The sequence below is a fragment of the Haliotis rufescens genome, unplaced genomic scaffold (assembly GCF_023055435.1).
Source record: "Haliotis rufescens isolate VD_foot unplaced genomic scaffold, xgHalRufe1.0.p SCAF_13, whole genome shotgun sequence".
Taxonomy (NCBI): domain Eukaryota; kingdom Metazoa; phylum Mollusca; class Gastropoda; order Lepetellida; family Haliotidae; genus Haliotis; species Haliotis rufescens.
This window is the reverse complement of record NW_025963813.1, coordinates 39,592,514-39,619,633: the sequence shown is the minus strand read 5'-3', so window position 1 is coordinate 39,619,633 and position 27,120 is coordinate 39,592,514. Positions and strand designations below refer to the sequence as shown.

The 27,120-nt window shown below is 41.9% G+C and overlaps 1 protein-coding gene across 1 annotated transcript; it reads right to left on the bottom strand.

Annotated features, from left to right (window-relative positions):
- Nucleotides 1-111: 111 nt before the first annotated feature.
- LOC124116508 (sodium- and chloride-dependent glycine transporter 1-like) lies at nt 112-21,507 on the bottom strand. Its single transcript, XM_048394564.1, has 14 exons — nt 21,438-21,507; nt 13,841-14,095; nt 13,263-13,394; nt 12,417-12,708; nt 11,432-11,564; nt 10,592-10,726; nt 9,892-9,995; nt 8,804-8,928; nt 7,365-7,477; nt 6,527-6,658; nt 2,560-2,659; nt 1,993-2,093; nt 1,012-1,182; nt 112-883 (listed from the first exon to the last, which is right to left on the bottom strand). The coding sequence occupies exons 2-14, from the start codon at nt 13,959-13,961 to the stop codon at nt 764-766; spliced, it is 1,779 nt and encodes a 592-aa protein (XP_048250521.1). The 5' UTR covers nt 13,962-14,095; nt 21,438-21,507; the 3' UTR covers nt 112-763.
- Nucleotides 21,508-27,120: the final 5,613 nt, after the last annotated feature.

Below are 27,120 nucleotides of genomic sequence, written 5' to 3'. Positions count from 1 at the left end.
GAAAGCATCTTTTCTCAAATATCTATTAACTAAATATACCTACCTCTAAATCTACCCATTCTCAAACCAAGTTTTCCCCAAGTACGTTTGTGAGTGAGCGAGTATGGTTTTACGCCACTGAATGCTGCAGTACCAGGTCCTTATATACCACTATGGCTGACGGCCATTAGCCAACAATATTATGATTCGCAGACCATAAATCATGACGCGCGGCAAATACAACGTGATAAACACGCGGCTCGGGCACTCAAGCAGGAAAACACCAAAAGACCCAATGACCCTGGAGGACTATTTACGGCCAACACGTAATCGTAGTGAGTGAGTGAGTGAGTATGGTTTTACGCCGCTTTTAGCAATATTCCAGCAATATCACTGCGGGGGACACCAGAAATGGGCTTCACACATTGTACCCATGTCGGGAATCGAACTCGGGTCTTCGGCGTGACAAGCGAACGCTTTAACCACTAGGCTATCCGACCGCCCCCGTAATTATAACGACAAGTGACTACAACATACATACACATTCCGTACTTATATCAAATTTATAGGATGATTCAAATTCTGTTTAAAATTAACCAACGGATGCCCCTGGCCGAATTCAATTCCCTACCCTTGGTCCCTAAATAACGCGATTTGCTACACCCAATGTGTTTATATACATAGTTTCATCCAATGATCGAGACTGGTTATTATCTGTCATTGACGTTTTATATCTGCGCAAATGATAAACATCCATCTGGCAATTTTACTGACGATAGTAGCTCTATGTGCAACTTTTGTCAAGTAATACATCTGCTGTTGTCTCCTTAATCTCGTAGTTGGTAAGTGTTTCATCAAGTGCTGGTCGCCATTCCTTCCTAGGCTTTGTAGTATTGATCAGCCTCTGAAGAGTAATTATCAAAGATATCAAAGCTTTGTATTGTCTTCATTTTAACCTTAAAATAGACCCCTTTCGATTCAACTTAAATCAAGATTTACTCACATGAGCTACAGAACAATAATTTTCCTTACCTCTTTTAAAGTGGTACCTTGTTCCTTCCAAATGGCAAACGCCATTCCAAATGGAATCGGAAGAACGGGGCACGTGGCGATGATCCATCCAATACTTTGAGCCCATGCCGGATAGCCTGTCCCACCAAGTGTGACTGGCGAAAAGTTTATGAGTCCTGCTATCAGCAACGTCTGTCATGGAAAATTCAAATTTAAATAAATGTACGATATGGGATATTACTGGAATGTCAGAATTGCATCACAAGAAGGAGGGTTTTGTATTACGTCATGTACTCTTCACCAAGATGGGGGACACGGGTGTTCCAATCGTTTAAGGCGCAACGATTCGCTGTGCAGAGTTGCGTCCCTTGGGCACGCCAGAAACCTATGATTGTAGGTTCGAATCCCGGTTCCCCCCGATTATGTTTCTAGGTTTGTCAGCACCATACCCGTGCTCGTGGGTTTCACCGAAGTGGTAAACGTCTGAGACCTGCATCACTTCGGGCTTTCCTCCCACATTAAGCTGACACGCCGTGATACAACTTGAAAACTGTTAAAAGCGGCGTTAAACCCAACTTACTCACTCACTCACTTCACCAAGATAATGTTTCTTGGTTTGCCAGAACCATCCTGTGCCCATTGGTTCTAAGCCAATCATTCCTAAGCTAAGTCCTGGATCAGGTCGGGCGTTCCACCTACAAAATGCTAACAGGCTGCGATACTTCGGAAAAACTGCTCACAGAGACGTTGTTCCAAACTCACTCACCCACTCACTCAGTTATTTACTTCTAAATTTGTTATGGGGCGGTCGGGTTGCTTTGTGGTTAAAGCGTTCGCTCGTCACGCCGAAGACCCGGGTTCGATTCCCGACATGGGTGCAATGTGTGAAGCCCATTTCTAGTGTCCCCCGCCGTGATATTGCTGGAATATTGCTAAAAGCGGCGTAAAACCACACTCACTCACTCACTCCATTTGTAACAATTAAAATAAATGGCAACTCACAAAGACTAACAGGGGAGTAACGACGAGCCACATGGGCTTCCATACAGGAGACACTCGATAGCCAATCATCATCGTCAGATCATCATACAGGCGATTTACACCTGTGTCAGAAGATAACAACGGTTAAGAACATATTCTGATCAAGTAACGTGTAAGCGTGTGAGGTTATGACAACATCATGCTTTGGTTCATTTCCTAGCCATCAAAATTTGCCTTCTTTTGTATGTCAGAGAATCCATGTGAACAGATCTGCGGGCAATAATACAATGAAAGTATATACAGTAAACTACGGTTATAACGAACACGCTTATAACGAACTAACGGATATAACGAACTAACTTTTTAGTCCCGACTATATGCTGTAGTTATGCTGTATATATGCTTCTAACGAATTACGGTTATAACGAACTAAAATTAGTAGTCCCTTGAGTTTGTTATAACCGTAGTTTACTGTATAGCGGTATATATAAGGGAAACTAACATTTTTGATATAACAAGACTGGGAGTCTTGGTTTACATAGAACTACACAAAACACGCAACTGGCTTCATGTAGAAAGCTGTCTTACCATATATCCACGCTAGAACCAACATTTCCGACATCGCCAGCACCATGACTGAGATACTCCCGATGTACCAGTCCATCAGTGTCAACACGTAGATACCTCCCTGGACGGAACATTGTTAACGTTGTATATGGTTGGTATTATAATCCACAGTTTGATTACTGACACGTAAGAATAACATCAACGAATACTTTCCCGCGTTTTGGGATGTAACATGTGAAAATGTTTCCCCCGAATGAAGGGATGTCTGTGTCTGTGACATTGCTCAACTGAATTAATAATTCTCTTGAAGGATGAACATAGCTCACCTGAGTGAAGGGATTTTCATGTAATTGTGAATATAGCTCACCTGAGTGACCTGATGTTTGTGTAGGTGTGGATATATCTAAACTGAATGTAGGAATGTTCGTGTAGGGTTAGACATAGCTCACCTGAGTGAAGGGATGTTCATGTAGGGTTGGACATAGCTCACCTGAGTGAAGGGAACTTCGTGTAGGGTTGGACATAGCTCACCTGAGTGAAGGGAACTTCGTGTAGGGTTGGACATAGCTCACCTGAGTGAAAGGATGTTCGTGTAGGGTTGGACATAGCTCACCTGAGTGAAGGGAACTTCGTGTGGGGTTGGACATAGCTCACCTGAGTGAAAGGATGTTCGTGTAGGGTTGGACATAGATCACCTGAGTGAAAGGATGTTCCTGTAGGTGTGGATATATCTCAACTGAATGTAGGGATGTTCGTGTAAGGTTTGACATAGCTCACCTGAGTGAAGGGATGTCCATGTAGGGTTGGACATAGCTCGTCTGGGTGAAGGAATGTTCGTGTAGGGTTTGACATAGCTCACCTGAGTGAAGGGACCTTCGTGTAGGGTTGGGCATAGCTCACCTGAGTGAAGGGATATTCGTGTAGGGTTGGACATAGCTCACCTGAGTGACACAGGAAAATCCCAGGAGAAAGCCTACACCGCATACTATAGCTGTTATAGGTAACTTTCGATGTCCTAGAGATCTTGGGAAGGCGTCTGTGATGGCACAGACTATCGTCTGAACGTGAACGAACTGAAGCATGAAAAGAGTTAATAAACTTAATATATAAACTTGTTGAAATGTTAATCAGGGTCATGCACGTTAAGGTGATCTCAGTGTCGTTACTATAGTTGAAGTAAAAGGATCGAGTACTCTAATCACGTCTCATGCTCAAGGTTTTCGGGGCGGTCGGGTAGCCTAGTGGTTAAAGCGTTCGCTCGTCACGCCGAAGACCCGGGTTCGATTCCCGACATGGGAGCAATGTGTGAAGCCCATTTCTGGTGTCCCCCGCCGTGATATTGCTGGAATATTGCTAAAAGCGACGTAAAACCATACTCAATCAAGGTTTTCATGTCACCAACATTCTTTCAAATATAAAGGCAAACGTTATTGTAACGTGAATATTTGTTATGTGAATGGCTGACATGGTGCTGATGCGACTCACTCACCACAATTCAACACATGTCAAAACTATGTTGAAGAATCTTGAATCATAAAACGCTCAGGTACTATCCATTTTGATGGCCCGTTAACGCTCATCTATGTCTGTCTTATAGTTAAGTGTTTGTAGACCTCCATCATCAATGGAGTTAACCGACCAGTTCTCATGATAAGGCACAGACTCAGCTCGCTGATTGAAAAGCAAAGCCCAATCTTGATGTCTGGGCGTGTCAAGCGTGTTCCTGTGTTAACTTCTATTTTCGTTTTCTGGAAATCAATGGAGTGTCTTAGAATCTACCTGACTGTCCATACCGACGAGGAACAGCATCAGGAAGAACAGAACGGACCACAGCTGAGACACCGGCATTGTCGCCACAGCGTCGGGGTAGACCAAAAATGCCAGACCAGGACCTGCGGTCAATAACACATCTACCATCTGAGGTGAGGTGAGGTGAAATGGGGTTTAACGTCGCGTCCAAGATTATTGCACATATATAGCGACGTGCATGTACGTGTGTGTGTTTGTGTGGCTGCTTGTACTAGTCCGGACTGATGCCGATTTATAGTGCTAGCTCACTGAGATACCATGTCGCAGTTTAACATGAATACCCCACACAGACACAGTATACTGACTCCGAGCCGACCAGTCCTTGTTTTAGCCCCTTAATGCCGAATGCCAGACAGGGTAACAACAATTACCATCTATTAACGTCTTTTGGTATGACGCGGCCGGGGATCGAACCCCGGACCTTCCGCTATCCATGCGGACGCTCTACCACTAGACCATGGAGGCGGTCTCCACCATCTGATTGCAGTTGAACAGTTAGTCACGTTTTTATGACGAAGGTTCGTGTTGCATTTGGGGGCGGTCGGGTAGTCTAGTGGTTAAAGCGTGCGCTCGTCCCGACGAAGACCCGGGTTCGAATCCCGACATGGGTACAATGTGTGAAGCCCATTTCTGGTGTCCCCCGCCGTGATATTGCTGGAATATTGCTAAAAGCGGCGTAAAACCATACTCACTCACTCACTCGTGTTGCATTTGAGAGATATTGTCATGATGGTTTATGTTCCATAGACATCACCATAAACATGTCGAAACAAACTCTCTCTCCAATACTGTTTATTGCACCTGCTCGTGGTGATGTTAGGCACACTGGGAAACATTATTACCAACCCATCACATGTCATCAAACTGTTATTGGCTGTAATCTACAATTACACCGATTTATCGTAACAAATCATATTGTAGTTATACGCATTGTTCAAAACGTCAATCCAAGAGAACAATCAGTCTCGACTATCAGCCGTAACAGATATCTGTGGGTGCAAAAGGGAAAACAGTGTTAGCAACTTGCTATGAACATGGAACACTCAAATATGCAACGTGCAGATGGAGTGAGCTGGGTGGTGGTCTGTTCACGTTAATGACTTTTTCAGCTATACAATTCTTCATGCATGTTTATGCGACCATGCTACGAGGGAAGTGTGTCTGACTAGTCTTGGCTGTACATTTGCGAAATGGCTTACAATCGAAACTGGTTATTGTCTGCCGTTGACTTTAGGTCTTTGGTGTTAGTGACCAATGCAATACAATATTTTATGTTGTAACGTAGCGTACAGGCTATGCCTTATTTAAACTTCTAAAAAAATAGTATCATGAGATGAACCATGACCTTTTTTGTTCCAATATTATTGCTGTTGCGGTATTTTTGCTTCTTTATGTTATGGATCACACGTACCTTCTTTGACAACAGCGGAGATGGGCGGGTTGGATTGGTTGGCCATGTAGCCCAGGAACACGAAGATGATGAATCCTGCAAACAAGCTGGTGAGGCAATTCACCACTGGGATCACTAGAGCGTCTCTAGAAGGAAAAATGAAACCAATGTAGAAACACGGACCAAGATGTACCTTGTTTGTGCAGCGCGTAGTGATATTATATCATCAACCATCGATGTTGTATGTCTTAAGGAAAATTAAAGTTATTAAGGTATCATATAAATTTGTTATGTTGGTTGGTTGAAGGGATGTTCGTGTAGGGTTTGAAATAGCTCAGCTGAGTGAAGGGATGTCCATGTAGGGTTTGAAATAGCTCACCTGAGTGAAGGGATGTCCATGTAGGGTTTGAAATAGCTCACCTGAGTGAAGGGATGATCGTGTAGGGTTGGACATAGCTCACCTGAGTGAAGGGATGTCCATGTAGGGTTGGACATAGCTCACCTGAGTGAAGGGATGTTCGTGAAGGGTTGGACATAGCTCACCTGAGTGAAGGGATGTCCATGAAGGGTTTGAAATAGCTCACCTGAGTGAAGGGATGTTCGTGTAGGGTTGGACATAGCTCACCTGAGTGAAGGGATGTCCATGTAGGGATTGACATAGCTCACCTGAGTGAAGGGATGTTCGTGTAGGGTTGGACATAGCTCACCTGAGTGAAGGGATGTCCATGTAGGGTTGGACATAGCTCACCTGAGTAATGGGGTATTCGTGTAGGGTTGGACATAGCTCACCTGAGTGACACAGGAAAATCCCAGGAGAAAGCCTACACCACATACGATAGCTGTTATAGGTAACTTTCGATGTCCTAGAGATCTTGGGAAGGCGTCTGTGATGGCACAGACTATCGTCTGAACGTGAACGAACTGAAGCATGAAAAGAGTTAAAAACCTTAATATATAAACTTGTTGAAATGTTATTCAGGGTCATGCACGTTAAGGTGATCTCATTGTCGTTATTATAGTTGAAGTAAAAGGATCGAGTGCTCTAATCACGTCTCATGCTCAAGGTTTTCGGGGCGGTCGGGTAGCCTAGTGGTTAAAGCGTTCGCTCGTCACGCCGAAGACCCGGGTTCGATTCCCGACATGGGAGCAATGTGTGAAGCCCATTTCTGGTGTCCCCCGCCGTGATATTGCTGGAATATTGCTAAAAGCGGCGTAAAACCATACTCAATCAAGGTTTTCATGTCACCAACATTCTTTCAAATATAAAGGCAAACGTTATTGTAACGTGAATATTTGTTATGTGAATGGCTGACATGGTGCTGATGCGACTCACTCACCACAATTCAACACATGTCAAAACTATGTTGAAGAATCTTGAATCATAAAACGCTCAGGTACTATCCATTTTGATGGCCCGTTAACGCTCATCTATGTCTGTCTTATAGTTAAGTGTTTGTAGACCTCCATCATCAATGGAGTTAACCGACCAGTTCTCATGATAAGGCACAGACTCAGCTCGCTGATTGAAAAGCAAAGCCAAATCTTGATGTCTGGGCGTGTCAAGCGTGTTCCTATGTTAACTTCTATTTTCGTTTTCTGGAAATCAATGGAGTGTCTTAGAATCTACCTGACTGTCCATACCGACGAGGAACAGCATCAGGAAGAACAGAACGGACCACAGCTGAGACACCGGCATTGTCGCCACAGCGTCGGGGTAGACCAAAAATGCCAGACCAGGACCTGCGGTCAATAACACATCTACCATCTGAGGTGAGGTGAGGTGAGGTGAAATGGGGTTTAACGTCGCGTCCAAGATTATTGCACATATATAGCGACGTGCATGTACGTGTGTGTGTTTGTGTGGCTGCTTGTACTAGTCCGGACTGATGCCGATTTATAGTGCTAGCTCACTGAGATACCATGTCGCAGTTTAACATGAATACCCCACACAGACACAGACTCCGAGCCGACCAGTCCTTGTTTTAGCCCCTTAATGCCGAATGCCAGACAGGGTAACAACAATTACCATCTATTAACGTCTTTTGGTATGACGCGGCCGGGGATCGAACCCCGGACCTTCCGCTATCCATGCGGACGCTCTACCACTAGACCATGGAGGCGGTCTCCACCATCTGATTGCAGTTGAACAGTTAGTCACGTTTTTATGACGAAGGTTCGTGTTGCATTTGGGGGCGGTCGGGTAGTCTAGTGGTTAAAGCGTGCGCTCGTCCCGACGAAGACCCGGGTTCGAATCCCGACATGGGTACAATGTGTGAAGCCCATTTCTGGTGTCCCCCGCCGTGATATTGCTGGAATATTGCTAAAAGCGGCGTAAAACCATACTCACTCACTCACTCGTGTTGCATTTGAGAGATATTGTCATGATGGTTTATGTTCCATAGACATCACCATAAACATGTCGAAACAAACTCTCTCTCCAATACTGTTTATTGCACCTGCTCGTGGTGATGTTAGGCACACTGGGAAACATTATTACCAACCCATCACATGTCATCAAACTGTTATTGGCTGTAATCTACAATTACACCGATTTATCGTAACAAATCATATTGTAGTTATACGCATTGTTCAAAACGTCAATCCAAGAGAACAATCAGTCTCGACTATCTGCCGTAACAGATATCTGTGGGTGCAAAAAGGAAAACAGTGTTAGCAACTTGCTATGAACATGGAACACTCAAATATGCAACGTGCAGATGGAGTGAGCTGGGTGGTGGTCTGTTCACGTTAATGACTTTTTCAGCTATACAATTCTTCATGCATGTTTATGCGACCATGCTACGAGGGAAGTGTGTCTGACTAGTCTTGGCTGTACATTTGCGAAATGGCTTACAATCGAAACTGGTTATTGTCTGCCGTTGACTTTAGGTCTTTGGTGTTAGTGACCAATGCAATACAATATTTTATGTTGTAACGTAGCGTACAGGCTATGCCTTATTTAAACTTCTAAAAAAATAGTATCATGAGATGAACCATGACCTTTTTTGTTCCAATATTATTGCTGTTGCGGTATTTTTGCTTCTTTATGTTATGGATCACACGTACCTTCTTTGACAACAGCGGAGATGGGCGGGTTGGATTGGTTGGCCATGTAGCCCAGGAACACGAAGATGATGAATCCTGCAAACAAGCTGGTGAGGCAATTCACCACTGGGATCACTAGAGCGTCTCTAGAAGGAAAAATGAAACCAATGTAGAAACACGGACCAAGATGTACCTTGTTTGTGCAGCGCGTAGTGATATTATATCATCAACCATCGATGTTGTATGTCTTAAGGAAAATTAAAGTTATTAAGGTATCATATAAATTTGTTATGTTGGTTGGTTGGTTGGTTTGTTGTTTAACGCCGTACTAAGCAATATTCCAGCTATATGACGGTGGTATGTAAATAATCGAGTTTGGACCAGACAATCTAGTGATTGATATCATAAGCATCGATCCACGCAATTGGGATAGATGACCGTGCATCAACCAAGTCAGCGAGCCTGACCACCCGATCCCGTTAGTCGCCTTTAACGACAAGCATAGTCGTCTTTTTACGGCAAGTATGGGTTGCTGAAGACCTATTCTAACCCGGAATCTTCACGGGTGCAAACTTCCACAAAAAAATGAATACGATCTACTTCAAGCCTCTTTCCGCTCAAACAATTTGCTGAGATATCATTGAGTTTGAGAGTTGTGACTGAGATGTAATGGACATATTCTCTTGCAAGCTGAAGAATTTCGGAGAACAAGATAACTTAAAAAGCTGTATATCCAAGCAAGGAAACAACTACATAGTTTTGGGTTGGGATGGTTTAAAATACGAAACTCCAAGATGACACAATACACAAGCTGCATATCGTCATCATCAGTGTTCACAAAACGTGTTGATGGTCAATGTGACTGATATGCTGCAATACAGACGTCAACGAAGATGAAACAAAATGAGCACTTATGAAACATAATAGCGAGTGAGTGAGTTTGGTTCTACGCCGCTTTTAGCAATATTACAGCAAAGTCACTGCGGGGGACACCAGAAATGGGCTTCACACATTGTACCCATGTCGGGAATCGAACCCGGGTCTTCGGCGTGACGAGCGAACGCTTTAACCACTACTCGACCGCGCCTGAAACATAATAATGTCCATACCTGTAACAGTTATTGTGGAATCTGTTGTAGCTAGCCAGGGTAGATATTCCTCCCCATCCAATACCCACAGAGAAGAACACCTGGGCAGCGGCATTACGCCATACCTTAAACGCAATGTTAATAACACCTCTGTAGTTCTCAATAGCCCACCTTGTGTACCATGGCAAACATCCTACTGATGATTCGCACTTATTTGCAAAGCAATTTACCAAAGAAAACTTTTGCTTGTTTTTGTCTAGATATTTGTATTATTTCAGTCAAGGGGACGTCTTGGGTGGCAACTTATGTGCACTTTTACTTCACCACATACATGTAATTCATCAAATGGAATTCAAACACAAGAATGACCGCCTCCGTGGTCTAATGGTAGAACGTCCGCATGGAGAGCGGAAGGTCCGGGGTTTGATCCCCGGCCGCGCCATACCAAAAGACGTTAAAAGATGGTACTTGTTGTTACCATGTCTGTCGCTCGGCATTAAGGGGCTTAAACAAGGACTGGTCGGCACGGAGTCAGTATACTGTGTCTGAGTGGGGTATTCATGTTAAACTGCGGCATAGTATCTTAGTGAGCTAGCACTATAAATCGGCATTAGTCCGGACTAGTACAAGCAGCCACACAAACACACACACGTAAAACCCCATTTCACCTCACCTCACCAAACACAAGAAGCATAATGTTTACTCAAAAAGAAAATAACACCTTAATATCCAAAAGCTTTTCCCACTGAGGTATAACATAGTATCTGATTCCTTCCACAGCACCCGGCAGCAGCAATCCACGAATAAGCAGAGCTATGAGAATCAAATACGGAACTGTGGCTGCAACATACACAACCTGCAATAGCATATACATTAATCATCAATGTGCCAAAGACATATATAAATCTTACACCGAGGATCTTACACCGAGGTCTTACAAGGATAGTGCTAATTATATTGGTGTTATATTGGTAATTATTAGGTAGTTAAATGATTAGAACAAACTTCCCAACAAAACTAAATTATAATACATAACAACACATAAAACGAGCAATCGCGCAGTGACTATACCTTGCCCGATGAGTTGACGCCCTATAAGACTGGGGAACACCAACAGCCAGGCTCCCAGTAAACACAGAATTAGCTGCCACCGCATCAGACATAGTTTACACTTCTTGTAATGACAATACCTTGCCCGAGGACTTGATGCCCTTTATAAGACTGAGGAGAACCACCAGCCAGGCTCCAAGTAATCACAGAAGTAGCTGCCACCGCATCAGATATAGTATACACTTATTGTAATGACAATACCTTGCCCGTGGACTTGATGCCCTTTAAAAGACTGAGGAAAACCACCAGCCAGGCTCCCAGTAAACACATGAGTAGCTGCCACCGCATCAGACATAGTTTACACTTATTGTAATGACAATACCTTGCCCGAGGACTTGATGCCTTTTTTTTAAGACTGAGGAACACCGCCAGCCAGGCTCCCAGTAAACACAGAAGTAGCTGCCACCACATCATGATCAGACACAGTATTCACTTATTGTAATGACAATACCTTGCCCGAGGACTTGATGCCCTTTATAAGACTGAGGAACACTATCAACCAGGCTCCCAGTAAACACAGAAGTAGCTGCCACCGGACGCTTCCGGCTTCACCGATTCCTGAGGACATCTGAAGAACGTGATTGCTGAAATGTGCATACAAACAAATACCGTTCAATTACATAAAACGTGTTATTCACTTCACTGGCCACTGCAGCTACATGTACGATAACACCCATCCAGTGTCACGACATGTCAAGAGTATTTACATGGTGTGCGCGCCGGTTTCGACGTTTCCACCTCCATAAAGGCATGTGACGAAGTCAGTTCAGTATGAATAAACCACAAAACCCACTTACTTTATTACCAGCCAATAGGGGATAGTAGTTCACGAGTGGAGAAGACTTTAACTCCTTTTAGGTTTTGAGAAGATATTTTTTGGAAGACATTAGATCTAAGACAGGCCTTTGCATGTGTTTTGTGACGGGTGCCACCGGTGGGCAAGGATGTGGTCTTCTTTTCGCCCGCGTCTGGTATTATCACTGGAGATTTCTAATTGCTATGGACGTGGTTGCCACTTTTTTTCTAAAGTAAAAGAAATCCCAAAAGATTATTCGTTCCTGGATATGTGTAACTATATACCTCATCAACCGGTAATCATTTATGAACTATAATCCCATTTCTCTGATGAGGCTAATGACCACTCCTTCCAATGTGATCTACATGAGGTAGATGTTTTGTTAAATTAACCATGAAAAACACATTGTTGATACATGATATTTGCCTATACATGTCACAAAACATGTTTATGTTGTGACAGACATGAAAAGAACGTGCATTTGGGGCCTGGAATGCCAGGCAAACGTAAGCCTATCGTGAACATACATAAAAATTAATCATAGACAACGTAAATCAAGGCACAGTGAATGATTACCTTATATTTGTAACAGTTTATCCTACCTAAATGCAAGGTTAACAGAATGTGTGCAATAACGAACCTCCAGTATTCTTCAGAAGACGAGACCATTTGGATTGTGCTATTAGTTGACAGAGTTGTGACATTGACGCGGCCTGATGAAGCACTCAAATACGATGATTCATTGGCGAGAAGAGACGAATGTGTTTGATTGGTCGCGCTTTGACACAGGTCAGTGTTCCACTCGTTACCGCAGGTGCTCCAGGGAAGGACTGAACTAAATGACTGCACGAGGTAGTAGAGGGTCCAGGCGAGAATGACGTTGTAGTAGACGCTGACGATAGCGGTGAGGACAACCATGCCATATCCTATGCCTTGAACACAGCGAAATTCAATGTTAGCGATGATAACGACTCACATATATAAATAAAAGCGACAAAGAAGGTTTTCAATAATTATAATAAACCTCTGACAAATGCAAATAGCATATGTTTATGAATCACTATCAACTGGTGATGATACTAGGTATTCGCGAAATGGTGATTGTGTCCTGCCCAATCGGCACCCGTCACAAATACATGTAAAGGCAAGTCAACTGTTCACCTGAAACAAACGGAACATATGGTACAAGTCTAACTGCATCAGTCACTCTTGCTCAGACCGTTGACTGAGTGACAGAGCTAGTTTTAACGTCGCTTTAAACAGTATACCCGTTTTATAACGGCACATTGTAGGAGAAAAGCCCGAACTCATGCATGTCTTAGACAAGAAATACTGCTGACAAGCCTAGAGTCATAATCAGCGGCGTCTTTTCACATCAGTTTGTCATTGTTAATCTCATTATCTGACTTCCAGAACTAATCAGATTAACGTTTATCTGTTTATCAGAAACATGCGCCCATGTCGTTCCAGACATTGCCTGTCTTACCTTGAAACAAAGGGCAGATAATCCACACACGTCCAGGACCGAGGTTGGAATACTGACAGTATAACACTTCCAACAAGATGGCGGGCATTGCGCACACAAACATGGCCACGAAGTAAGGGATGAGGAAGGCGGCTGTGAGGAAGCACATGGTTACAGCACATCAGGTTTTATAGTCCGATTCAAACAATTTGTGAGTACGTTGGGATTTTAACTCCCTACCCGAAAAGAGTGAATATTCCTTTGAAACATATATCCATTATTAACGTCCAGGACACATTGAGAATGTATGTGCCCTGCATGTATTCACCTACGCCATCTCCTATACTCCTTCAAATTTGTCTTCTACCAAATGTCCATAAGTTTAATGTTCTTTTATCTACAACCAACACAAAGCTGATGATTAATATCGCTAAATATCTGTATCAGAGTGAAGAAGAGAGAGCACGTATTTTATCATTGTGACTGTTGCCATAAATATGCTAAACATTTTGTGCAAAGGGTCTGTGCCCTGTACTGTGCTGAATGAAGAATTAATTAATAATATTCAAACCTTGTCTTTTATAAATTAAAATGCTTACCACTTCCACTTTGAAAACAGACGTAGGGGAATCTCCATATGTTGGACAGTCCGACCAAGCAACCGATGATGGATAGGAAATAATCCAGCCAGCTGGACCAGTTCTCTCGCTTTGTCGCCATCTTTGCTTACACCAACAGTAATTCCAAGAACTAATATGGTGTCACTGGATTCAGGGTTCCCTGGCAACAAATTCCAAGGCCAATATCACTGCAGCATCAGCATCACAAGAAGAGTCTGGCAGGAGTTGTTGATTCTGAGACAAAGTAGAATATTCTTTTTAAAAAGTACTATGTTGTTCAAGTAAATTTCCAGTTTTTATCACCAACCAATTGACAATTCTCACAACATTTCCAGTTGAGCTACAGTGCCGTAGCAATACGAATATAAAGAATCAAACATGTTGTTTGTTCGTTGTCTGTTGTACACAAAATGGAGAAAATTGGAGAACAATAACCCCGTCTTTAAAACTTGGAACAGCTTGGAATATGTTTGGTATATAATACCCAACAGTTTTCAACATACACAATCATTGGGTTGAAACGGATATATCGTGGCTATAAAATAGGATGGTATCATTAACCTTAACAAGAAGAGAAATGACCATTCACGTTCGAAGATACATTTACCAGTGAATGTAAATATCGTAACTGATAAATGATTGTCATAGGTGTTGACAATGACATTGATTCAGGTTTAAAGTAGGCATCACGTTTAAGATAAGGTAAATAAACTATGTATGTGTTGTTTGTTACGTTAGGAGATATAATTGTTTCTACAATTACACCGTCCGTGGGGAATACCATATAGCTGGGCCGAAAATGCAATATTGGGTATCCTACTCTGATATTATGAGAGTAAATTTGTTTCAAATCATTTGCAACTGGTAACATCACATGTTAAGAAGTACTTCAAGAGATGTACTGGAACATGTGTTACAAGATTCTAGTGGAATCAGGCACACGTACCTAGAACATATACCGGATTGAAGTGAAGGATTCAGCGAGAACAGGGGGAGGGGGTTTGCTCGTGGGTCATACTAAGTGATAGTGATGTTATGTAATATGTACAAGAAAGCATATTCAAGTATCCAATTGAGTTGATTAGAATATACTTGCGTCAGTGTATTTTATTAACGCATTTGTTAAACACATACAATAAGAGATCAGATACACGCATAGTGCTTTGACTTACAACTATGTCCTCCAGTGGTACGAATGTGCTGGGATCAAGTTACCACAATACCTTCCATGTACATGCACTTACGCTGGACGCATGCCACATGATGACAGCAGATGATTAATATCCACAAGATAAATAAAGAACGGCACATATGTGATTTCAAAAAAGAGAGAAATAAGAACATTAGCACAAATAAATCGCCTCATCTTGTAATTATAAGAGTTCAAGATACCAAACTGCAATCGAGCCTATTTAGTTTCTAACATTTGATTGCGTTTAAACATTTATCTTTCTTGCTTCGATCATATCCACAATGTGATCGAAGAATGTCTTTGCAGCTTAGTATGATTAGGTCCAATTTCGCCTACAGTCACTTTTGAGAAATAGTGATGTGGTGTGTAATGTGACAGAGAATCAGTGAGTGAGTGAGTGAGTTTGGTTTTACGCCGCTTTTAGCAATACTCCAGCAATGTCACGGCGGGGGACACCAGAAATGGGCTTCACACATTGTACCATGTCGGGAATCGAAACCGGGTCTTCGGCGTGACGAGCGAACGCTTTAACCACTAGGCTACCCGACCGCCCCTAGAGAATCAAGAAGTCAATATTTTGTAATAACATTGTGTAGAGGATAAGTTAGACACAGCTGTTAATATCAAGATATTAAAAATGCAACTGATCTAAAACAACAAATAGTTATAAGGACTTTTAAAAGAAACTACACAGCCTCCTGAGTGGATTCTGATTGTTGTTCCGTAACACTAGACCACTGATCATACCAAACACTTGCCAAACGCAACAATCAAGTTATTTTTTTAACAGACTTTCTTTATTCAAGATAACATACGAGGAATATAGGCGTTAATCAATGTGTAAACACAGGTTGTACAGGTAAATGTACCACAATGTTACGACAGAATTTTGATGGTTTTATGTGCCGTATGAGCTTCATGGAGTTTGTTTGGACAACAATGGACATTGTTAATTCTGTCTTCGTACCCAGACGATGCGACCCTACGGTGCCCATAATTTCAATCATAGAGTGAGTGAGTGAGTTGGGTTTAACGCCGCTTTTAACAGGATTCCAGTTATATCACGGCGTGTCAGCTTAATGTGGGAGGAGAGCCCGATGTGATGCAGGTCTCAGACGTTTACCACTTCGGTTAAACCCACGAGCACGGGTATAGTGCTGACAAACCTAGAAACATAATCGGGGCGAACCGGGATTCGAACCCACAATCATATATTTCTGGCGTGTCCAAAGGACGCAACTTAGACGACTGGGCCACCCGTGCCCCTTCGTGTCAAAGCATATCATTCAAGCCAGAACTTGTATCACTTCAGTACGGTTTATGCATATTCATTAACAGTTAACAATTATAAGAGTAAGTTCAAAAGGTTCAAGGGAAAATGTTCGTTGATGACATTACATCCATTATCAGAAATTTGTTTCGTCGTTATTCGTCTATGAGTGAGTGAGTGAATGACTATGGTTTTACGCCGCTTTTAGCAATATTCCAGCAATATCACGGCGGGGGACACCAGAAATGGGCTATTCGTCTATGATACCTCGATTGTTTTTGTGTTAGTTCCTCAAAAACATTGATATTTATTGATTCATAAATATAAGAGAGTGTCACTATTCACAGTTTATATGTTTAATTGTGTTATTTATGGCACATCACACCATGTTTGTACATTCAGGTATGCTCGCATGCTGAGAGGAGAAACGGGAGAGAGAGAGACAGACAAAGACAGACAGAGCGATAGTGGTTGGTTGGTTTGTTGTTTAACGCCACACTCAGCAATATTCCAGCTATATGACGGCGGTCTCTAAATAATCGAGTCTGGACAAGACAATCCAGTGATTGACACCATGAGTTCGATCCACGCAATTGGGATCGATAACATGCATCAACCAAGTCAGCGAGCCTGACCACCCGATCCCGTAGGTCGCCTCTTATGGCAAGCAAGAATGTTATGCAGAGCGACAGTGAGTAAGATAGAGAAAGGAGGAAGGGGAGAGCAGAAAGTGGCACAGAGAGAGTATCTGCGAGCTGTTTCAAAATTACCTTGTTTTACACAGTAGACATCAGCCTTCATAGTCTCCCCATCCGTTTGAAACAAGCTGCTCCCATCAACATATAGGGTACGTCTGTCAATGGGTCTAGCTCGACGCTGTGTTATGTATGCAATCCTAGCAGGGACAGTGTCGCATGGACGCGCTTTGGTAAAGTTTGACACAGTTTGCTTGTATTTGTGAGGGCGACAATGCGACAACCATGTCCCTTCTAGGGTTCCATAGTTATCACAGTTTCTTGTCTTATGCTTTATATGTATATATTTAGCTTCCATTTCATGAGAGAGACTTCCTGTTTGAATTTAATACATGTCAATGCAGGTGTCTTCTGTATGCTCGCAGTGTTCAGGTATTTCGATGAATGTGGGTTGATTGTAGGTATACACTGAGGGACTATACAGTCATGGTGAACCTTTTCAAGTGTAATTGAAAAGACACAACTGTCAGATAAAACTCGGTATTTCGAGTAGCTTTGTGTTGCAGTCAAGTCGTGCCACACGCGAGGTGATTAAACTATGACTGTTTGTGGTTTGTTGTTTAACGCCGCACTCAGCAATATTCCAGCTATATGACGGCGGTCTGTAAATAATCGAGTCTGGACCAGACAATGATTTATATCATAAACATCGATCCACGCGATTGGGATGGATGACATGCATCAACCAAGTCAGCGAGGCTGACCACCCGATCCCGTTAGTCGCCTTTTACGACAAGCATAGTCGCCTTTTTACGGCACATCATGGGTTGCTGAAGACCTATTCTAACCCGGAATCTTCACGGGTCTTGAATGTTTTTTAGGTGAGGAGAGTTCAGTTATGGCATGAAGTACTAAAATGCTATCATAAGGGTACATTCTTACGGTTAGTTCAAACTATTCTTGCAAATATAAAATCATGTGTCATTGAATGGTGTTGAATGAGATTATTTCCCGTGTTATTGAGGCGTACGGCAAGGGGACAATCTATCACCTTGTCTATTTTGTCTCTTTATCAATAATCTTGAAAAAATGCCTTATGAAAGACGGATGAACGAGTGTTAAAATTAGCGATGTGAACGATGTGCATGTACATTTATGTGTCTGTTTCTTACCCCCTCTGTATGCTGATGAAACTGCCCTCATTGTTGATTCTGCAGGCATTGAAACTTTGGCTGTTTTAATTAATAACAACACCAAACAATCCAAACGCCAAAGCCGTATATCTCACATGACCGTACCCCTTACTGTACCTTGTGTGAGATCAACATGTCCGAACGTCTTTTTCCTTTAGGGTTAATTTTAAACATGACCGGTAACATTCTGAATATATATGGCTGTCCTTTATCGTGTTGTGCATGACGTGACAAATTGTTTTATAGGTATTACTTACGTAGGTGAAACGTTCATCAGCCATCAAATCAGACATTTCACCAACTGTCCTAATCACAACATCAACTGGGACAACTCCAAATCCTCTCCAACAACCTCAATGATTTCAACAAAAGAAAACTAACAGAAGCAGTCCACATTCGCCGCCACAAGCCATCAATCAACAGAGATCAAGGCTACATTGTATATCATCCCATCCACCTTCTATGAACTCATCAAGCAATAATCACTTACCCTGTTTTATTGGCTTCCACCTATGTGTTCTCTGACCATCATGATGTGACAGTATTATCCTTCTGTTGTCAACACTTACTCATATTATCCCACTCATGTATGCAATTGTTGTTACTGTTAATCCTCCACCTACTATATATATTCTGTACAAAGTCCCTCATTCAGTCTTGCTTGACAACGGTATAAGGATCTATACCGAAACGTCGCTTTTTACAGTTTTAAAGAAGTTGTTATCCATAAAATTGTGTCTACCTTGTCATACATATACAGTAATATTGGTAGTTCTAGAAGTTGTAGCAGCAGTAGACGCTCACTACGGATTAAGCATCAAAGGAGACTGGTAATGCAAGCGAATATTTTTGGACAACTGGTAGACGTCATACGAGACGTTACGATACCCTTTAGCTCGGTTAAATCTATAAGTAATCCAGGTCTGGATTGAAAACACAATATGCTTATTTATGACAGACTTTAGACAAATGAAGACGCTGTATGTGCTCAAACTTAATTTTAATAAATCTAAGTTCTTTATTCCCATCGATAGATACTGAGAGTGTGTAGGTTAGCTACTATGTAAGCCAACAGAAAGTAGGCGCCCCTAAAGCAAGACAATCTGTCACTGTGTCTGCTCAAGCATTGGTCTTTTTCAATCTTACACTTTATTCGCGTACGGCTATTACATAACTCAACATGAAGTGTACACTTTGAAAAGTTTCGTTCTCACTCGTTGTACGTCACACTGTGTCACAAGTACTAAAAAAACACGAGTTACGGTCGGGTAGAGAGTACAGTGTTCCCTCGTTATTGCGCCCTTCAATACAGCGCTAACTCGGTTATAGCGCGCGGTAAAGCATGGCTCCCAAAATTTACTAACATTTTCAATAAAGTCAAGTATTCCAATGACACGATGTTTTCCCCCATCTCAGAAAACATTATCACCGCGATCACGTAATACCGGAAATGCCAGTCAACAAATCCAAACTGAAATACGAAATTTAATCCTATTATTACAATATCTGGTGATATTAAAAAAATGTTCATTGGACATTATCTGGACTAATGTTTGCAATAAATATTTTTTTAATTATATTCAAAATTTCATTCAATAATTATAATTATGTTAAAATTATTTTGGCGAAATCGTATACGAAGTGATCGGTAGATCGCAGAACTCACCGTTATTAACAGCAACCACGGTCAGATTACCGCTATTGACGCATTGAAATGAAATTTAGTTGCAAGAGAATGGATACACATATCATAAATGCCGTACCATGACCCGCTAAAAGTCATATTTGAGGAAGTTTGACGATTAAATGTCAACATAACGTTTTCACAATCGAAATACATGTAGCGCGGGAAGTCCCTACGGTGACTGGTCAAAATCGTTCCATACGTCAAAAAATATCCTGCATACAATCTGCACCAAAGTGCTACACTTGTGTGTGCATAAGACGTCAACGCCAGACAACGAGAATTGAGAGGCCTGGCTCGAGCAGTTTCAAACTGGTGCTGACTCAGCATAATTGCTAAATGCTATTGAGCTTAAGCTGAAACTTAGCTACTTCAGTTCATAGAGCGTGCAAGGTCATATATTAGCGGTGAACATTATCTAAATTGATTGATAACAGCGGGTGTTCCCGAAAAGGATAAGAATGCCCTGCTCCACAGGTAAAACTAGCCATTAAAGTAATTTGCCTGACCTGGAACTCCTGCCATACGACAGCAGCCCGTAAACAATCGAATTCTGACCGCGTCATACCAAAATACGTTGAAAGATGGTACTTGTTGTTACCCTGTCTTGCGCTCGGCATTGAGGGGCTAAAACAAGGACTGGTCGGCTCGGAGTCAGTATACTGTGTCTGAGTGGGGTATTCATGTTAAACTGCGGCATGGTATCTTAGTGAGCTAGCACTATAAATCGGCATCAGTCCGGACTAGTACAAGCAGCCACACAAACACACACACGCACATGCACGTCGCTATATAAGTGCAATAATCTAGGATGCGACATTAAACCCAATTTCACCTCACCTCAAAATGGTTTCACTATGTTTAACTTTAAACGAGTACATAGAAAGGTGCTCATAGATCGTCAGGCCTGTCAGGAGATCTGTCATAGCTAAGTTAATCTACATGACGGAGAGGGGTTTTGTACAGTACCAGGGGAAGGAAATAAAAGGAAAAATTCCAAATCATAGAACAATTGCCGGAGGAAATCCGACAATACCGAAGGATACTCTAATGCCTCTACTCGGAGATGTGAGGAACAAAGGTCAGAGAGCTTCAATGTCAGATGATAAATTGTATATCTAGAATGCATTGCATACTGGCCATTCACCGCCACCCTACAGAGTGGCCCAGAACAGACGACCGGAAGACAGCAGATTGATGCTCTCATAGAAACACACGGGTGGTCGGGGTAGCGAGGCCTGCCACACACTATCTCAGGATTGGAACATTGGAGAGAATTCCCCAATTTTTAGGACCAAACTTGACACACCAAAGAATCACAGACAGTCATAATCTTCAAGTACTGTGAGTACATGCCCAAAGCTGACGCTTAGATAACGACAGTAACTCAGTATTGTGTGTTCCCCGCATGCGGTGCGAAGAAGAGTTGCTATAAATTCTTCTCTCACACAAACCAAAGAAAACCAAGCAATTTGTAATCACGTGGATCACGTTTAACTGACAACTTTAAGTCTATGGTTAAATCTAAAGAGATAAACTTACCCTCACAAAGCAAAGTAGCTTCCAGCAGCACATTTGTTGGTGAGAATCAAATCACGACATTAGTGTCACTGAATGACTGAATAACCACTTGTTATTCTCGTCAGGTAGGTTAATGTTAATCCATCAAACCTCGTTGATGTAGGTCATGAGCATTGTATTACCAATGCTCAGAATATTATAAACACTACTGATTATGTACATGTAAATAGTGACCAAAATTTGGACAACAATGTCCTCGTCATTACAGATCTAGACTCTGTGCGTGACAAGCCAAATCACGATGGTGCCAGTACTGATCCGTGCAATACCTTCCGGCATGCAATGTTGATTTTCAAAGAAGTCACCGTAGTATCAGTGATGATAGTACTAACTTAATTGACCGCCTCCGTGGCCTAGTGGTAGAGCGGTAGTGGTACAGCGGAAGGTCCGGGTTTCAATCCCCGGCCGCGTCATGTCAAAAGACGTTAAACGATGGTACTTGTTGTTACCCTGTCTGGCGCACGGCATAGAGGAACTAAAACAAGGACTGGTCGGCTCGGAGTCAGTATTCTGTGTCTGAATGGGGTATTCATGTTAAACTGGGGCATGGTATCTCAGTGAGCTAGCATTATAAATCGGCATTAGTCCGGACTAGTACAAGCAGCCACACACACACACACACACACACACACACACACACACACACACACACACACACACACACACACACACGCGCGCGCTATTTAAGTACAAAAAATCTTGGACGCGACGTAATACCCCAATTCACCTCACCTCACTAAATTAATCACTGACAGTATAACTGACGGTGAAAATGGACTTGATGTTGTTCGTCTCGCAAGTCTTAGTGTATGTGGTCTCAGAAGACGGCTTGAATTCCCCGAATTTGGAAATCTTATTCACACTAATGACATAATAGGCTTTCAAGAAACGATAATTTGCATATGATCCTATACATATAGGATCATATGCAAATTGAAGCTAAAAGCTGTTTTTGCAATATAGAACAGCGGAAGGAAGAAGATCAGGAGGTATTGGCCTTACGGGATAGGATCATTATTATAAATACATCACTCAAGTTGAAGAGGTAAATTATTTCTGTATGTGGTTTAAATTATTAAGATCCATGTTTGGAATTGACAGTGATGTGTATTTAGGAGTGGTGTATCTGCCCCCAGAAGGATCAAATTTCTGTTCGGACGATTTGTTTTACCAACCAGAACGTTCTATACTGTCAATGTTCTCCGCTTCTTTAAACTCTGGCTGAACAAGAAACCTAAGCGATAATACAATGTTTGATAAACATATGCTCGAAGAATCATGGTGAAAGGCTTACTGACATTTGTAAAACTTTAAATCTATTTATTTGTTACAGTTTATTTGCAAATGTATGTACTGTCTCCTTGAGAAATCTTGAAATATCAGTCTCCAACTCGATTGTATTATTACAGCATACAAGAAGGAGTCGATAATTTTAAACCAGACGCTAATTTAAGGAATTGTAAATGAACTTGCTCAACCATATTTATACATTCACAATCCCCAACATCGGCACAATACAGTGAGAGTGGTAACACCATAACATCAAATGCTGTAATAATACGATATAGTTTACAAATAATGGCATTTACAAACATTCACCTCTCACCAGTCACGACCGCATTTACACATAACTGGACAATGGTATCATATGTGTGTATTCACAGGGAAGAACTTTGTGGACTTGGCCCTCTACTGCTGAAATGTAACTTGGTTTTATAAAAAGTAATATTGATCTGTTTGTGTGTCAAGTTCCAGATACCGACTCAGTTTACACCTGACGGTAAAGCCTGCTCGTTTGCATCTCTCATCACTGGGATTATATGTGTGCAATATTTCTCGTAACAGAGGACGAGTGAGTGAGTGAGTGAGATGCGTTAATCGCCGCTTTAATCAGTATTCCAGTCATATCACGACGTTTCAGCTTAATGTCGGAGGAAAGCCCGAAGTGGTGCAGATCTTAGACGTTTACCACTTCGGTGAAACCCACGAGCACGGGTATGGTGCTGACAAACCTAGAAACATAATCGGGGTGAACCGGGATTCGAACCTACAATCATAGGTTTCTGGCGTGGTAAACGTCTGAGACCTGCATCACTTCGGGCTTTCCTCCCACATTAAGCTGACACGCTGCGATATAACTGGAATACTGTGAAAAGCGGCGTTAAACACAACAAACTCACTCACTGTAATGTAATCCAAATGTTTGAATATGACCACGTACCCACAGTTCGGGATTATGTATACGGTTCTCCGGAAAACACATGGGTAAAGTGTGATGAGGAAATGATCAACAGAAAACATGTAGATTGTTCAGTTGCACGCAGGTAAATGTTCTATGTTGCAAAAACGAACATACATGTATATCTTTTTTTCTGCTTTGTAAGTTTAAAGTTTTTAAGTAACAAGTTCTTCCGCTTTGTAATGCTTTTGATTATATTAGACATACTTTGTTGAAATGGTTTTATCATGTCGTTGTTGTTTGTTTGTTGTTTAACGCCGAACTCAGCAATATTCCAGCTATATGACGGCGGTCTGTAAAATAATCGAGTCTGGACCAGACAATCCAGTGATTGACATCATGAACATCAACCCACGCAATTGGTTGGTTGGTTGGTTTGTTGTTTAACGCCGCACTCAGCAATATTCCAGCTATATGACGGCGGCCTGTAAATAATCAAGTCTGGAACAGACAATCCAGTGGTTAATATCATGAGCATCGAGCCACGCAATTAGGATCGATGACATGCATCAACCAAGTCAGCGAGCCTGACCAGACGATCCCGTTAGTCGCCTTTTACGACAAGCATAGTCGCCTTTTACGGCAAGCATGGGTTGCTGAAGACCTATTCTAACCCGGAATCTTCACGGGTCCCCACGCAATTGGGATCGATGACATATATCAACCAAGTCAGCGAGCCTGACCGCCCGATCCCGTTAGTCGCCTTTTACGACAAGCATAGTCGCCTTTTACGGCAAGTATGGGTTGCTGAAGCCCTATTCTACCCCGGAATCTTCACGGGTCTGTGGAACGAATGAGGTACTGCAGAAATGTTGTGAAAAGATCGCAAAACCACAAGCACATAAAAGCCTGGAGCCGAACACACCAACATGAGGTGCACTTGCAACAACACCTGTGGGGCTATAAAATCGTTGAACTTTCATTTGCATTTGCAGAATGCGCGAAATACGCAGTATGTCGGAAAGCGCACGTTAAATCCCCTCTGACCTACCATTTACATGCCGTCACATTCTTACAGCAAATGAACTGCGAGAGCATGCCGCGACTGACGGAAGCCTAACACCATGGCCGACTGCAAACAAGAGAATCATCTTCAGCTGAAGCCAGCCTTTTCCACGTAGCACCAAGCACATTTGCGAGACTGTGGTACCGTTTTCAGACACACTGGACAATGTGCCTTATGAAACCTCGGTCAGTGATGATAATGTTTGCAAATTTTGACCAATCGATTAGTATTTTTGTTGATAATGTACATGATATATTAAATATGCATCTAAAATATTTTTTTCTTTTTTGTGTGTGGGTTTGCTTTGGCAGAGCATATTAAACGAAATCCATTGTATTCTGGATCATATGCATAAAGAAGGAATAGAGCACCTTTTGTGCCCTTTTGGATGTCTTCTTCTTGTCTGAATGTCAAATATTTACATTTCACATAGATGTCCTATGAGGAAGTCCATGTACTTGTAGGGGGCACGGGTGGACCAGTCGTATAAGGCGCCGCGATTCGCTGTGCAGAGTTGCGTCCCTTGGGCACGTCAGAAACCTATGATTGTGGGTTCGAATCCAGCTTAGCCCCGATTATGTTTCTAGGTTTGTCAGCACCATACCCGTGCTCGTGGGTTTCACCGAAGTGGTAAACGTCTGAGACCTGCATGACTTCGGGCTTTCTTCCCACATTAAGCTGATATCACTGGAATACTGTTAAAAGCGGTGTTAAATCCAATTCACTCACTCACCATGTACTTGTAAACCATTCGACAAAAAAGAAGCGGAGTAGAATGTGGTTTACGGATTTATTCTAAAAAACTCAGAGGAGATAATATAAATAAAATAGAACTTTAAAAAGAAATACAACATATTTCTTTTTTGCAATATGTGACAATTTCTTGCTTGTTGTCAGGTAGGGGTTAAATATAATAGGAGGTCTGTATTCAGTATACTGTAGTTTGCTAGATAGTTTGCTCTCAGAACGTTTGTTATGGCCTAAATCGGTGACAAATATGCCTATCATGTCCATATAAACTAGTCAGATCTGACAAACACCTTCATGTATAAAGTCAATAGTGATGTTTTGAGCCGATTATTATGGCGTTGCTTGGGGAAACCGATTTAGAACATCTATGAACTCAATCTGCTTGGGTTGGGTATTTTTCATTTGGGGCAGATACTTTGATATTTGACTTGGCGATAATAAAACAGGTGGCTTGGTATGCTTTTATTTTTTTCCTCTTTTGCAAAATCTAGGGTAGGCGGATCTGTAAACCAATTTATTTAAAAAGAAATCACCTGAGGTTAAGAGACCTGCGGTTTCTCCTGCATACTTAACAGTTCCTTAAATTGGAATCCTATTTTGAAGCAAATGAAAAGTGTCAAACACAGGAATGGTAAAATCCCGTGATTAAAATTAATATTGACACGGTAACCTTTGATGTCATCGTGAGTAATTGTAAATGACGCGTTTTATGTTTAAAGAAATGGTTTTACCTGTGTAGGCCTTTACTGGTGATGGGACGTGATAGTCGAGGAAGTGGAGTAAGAGAGTCATTAATGTAACAGCTTTAATATCGCATATTCATCATCCTCCCAATCTTTTAATGCAAAAGTTGGTTGGTTGGTTTGTTGTTTAACGCCACACTCAGCAATATTCCAGCCAAATGACGGCGGTCTGTAAATAATCGAGTCTGGACCAGACAGTCCAGTGATTGATATATCATGAGCATCGATCCACGCAATTGGGATCGATGACATGCATCAACCAAGTCAGCGAGCCTGACCACCCTATCCCGTTAATCGCCTTTTACGACAAGCATAGTCACCTTTTACGGCAAGCATGGGTTGCTGAAGATCTATTCTACCCCGGAATCTTTACGGGTCTGGGGTAGCCAGCCTGAGTGGGAGATACTCCGACGGGCTGCTGTACGAATGCAAGGCCTGGAGTGGTGTACACTGTACACATATTTGAACGATCTGGAAAACTCTACTTGCTGTTCTGTCAGGACTTGATATCTTTAACTAGTAGTTCAATCATTTACTCATCATTTGATAATCATTACAGATATATGTATAATAGTTTCCACCGCCAATAACGATACTTATGTGAGACAAGTGAAATGCCATGTGAATTATAAAAAACCTCAACGGAATTGTTTGGTGTTTTGCAATATCAGAATAGAACCAAGTTCAATTATGTCAATACATTTCATTTGTCAACTTTGCACACACCTATTATAGACGACAAACTTTTCATTTCTCATTTGTCACTTAACTTGATGACCACAGGACGATAATTGTTAAAAAGTGAAAGCAAATGTCATGTGACATTTACTGACAAAACAATATGTGAAATATTGGATTTCCTCGTCGAAAACATCTATGTTAAGTTTAAGGATAAGACATTTGGAT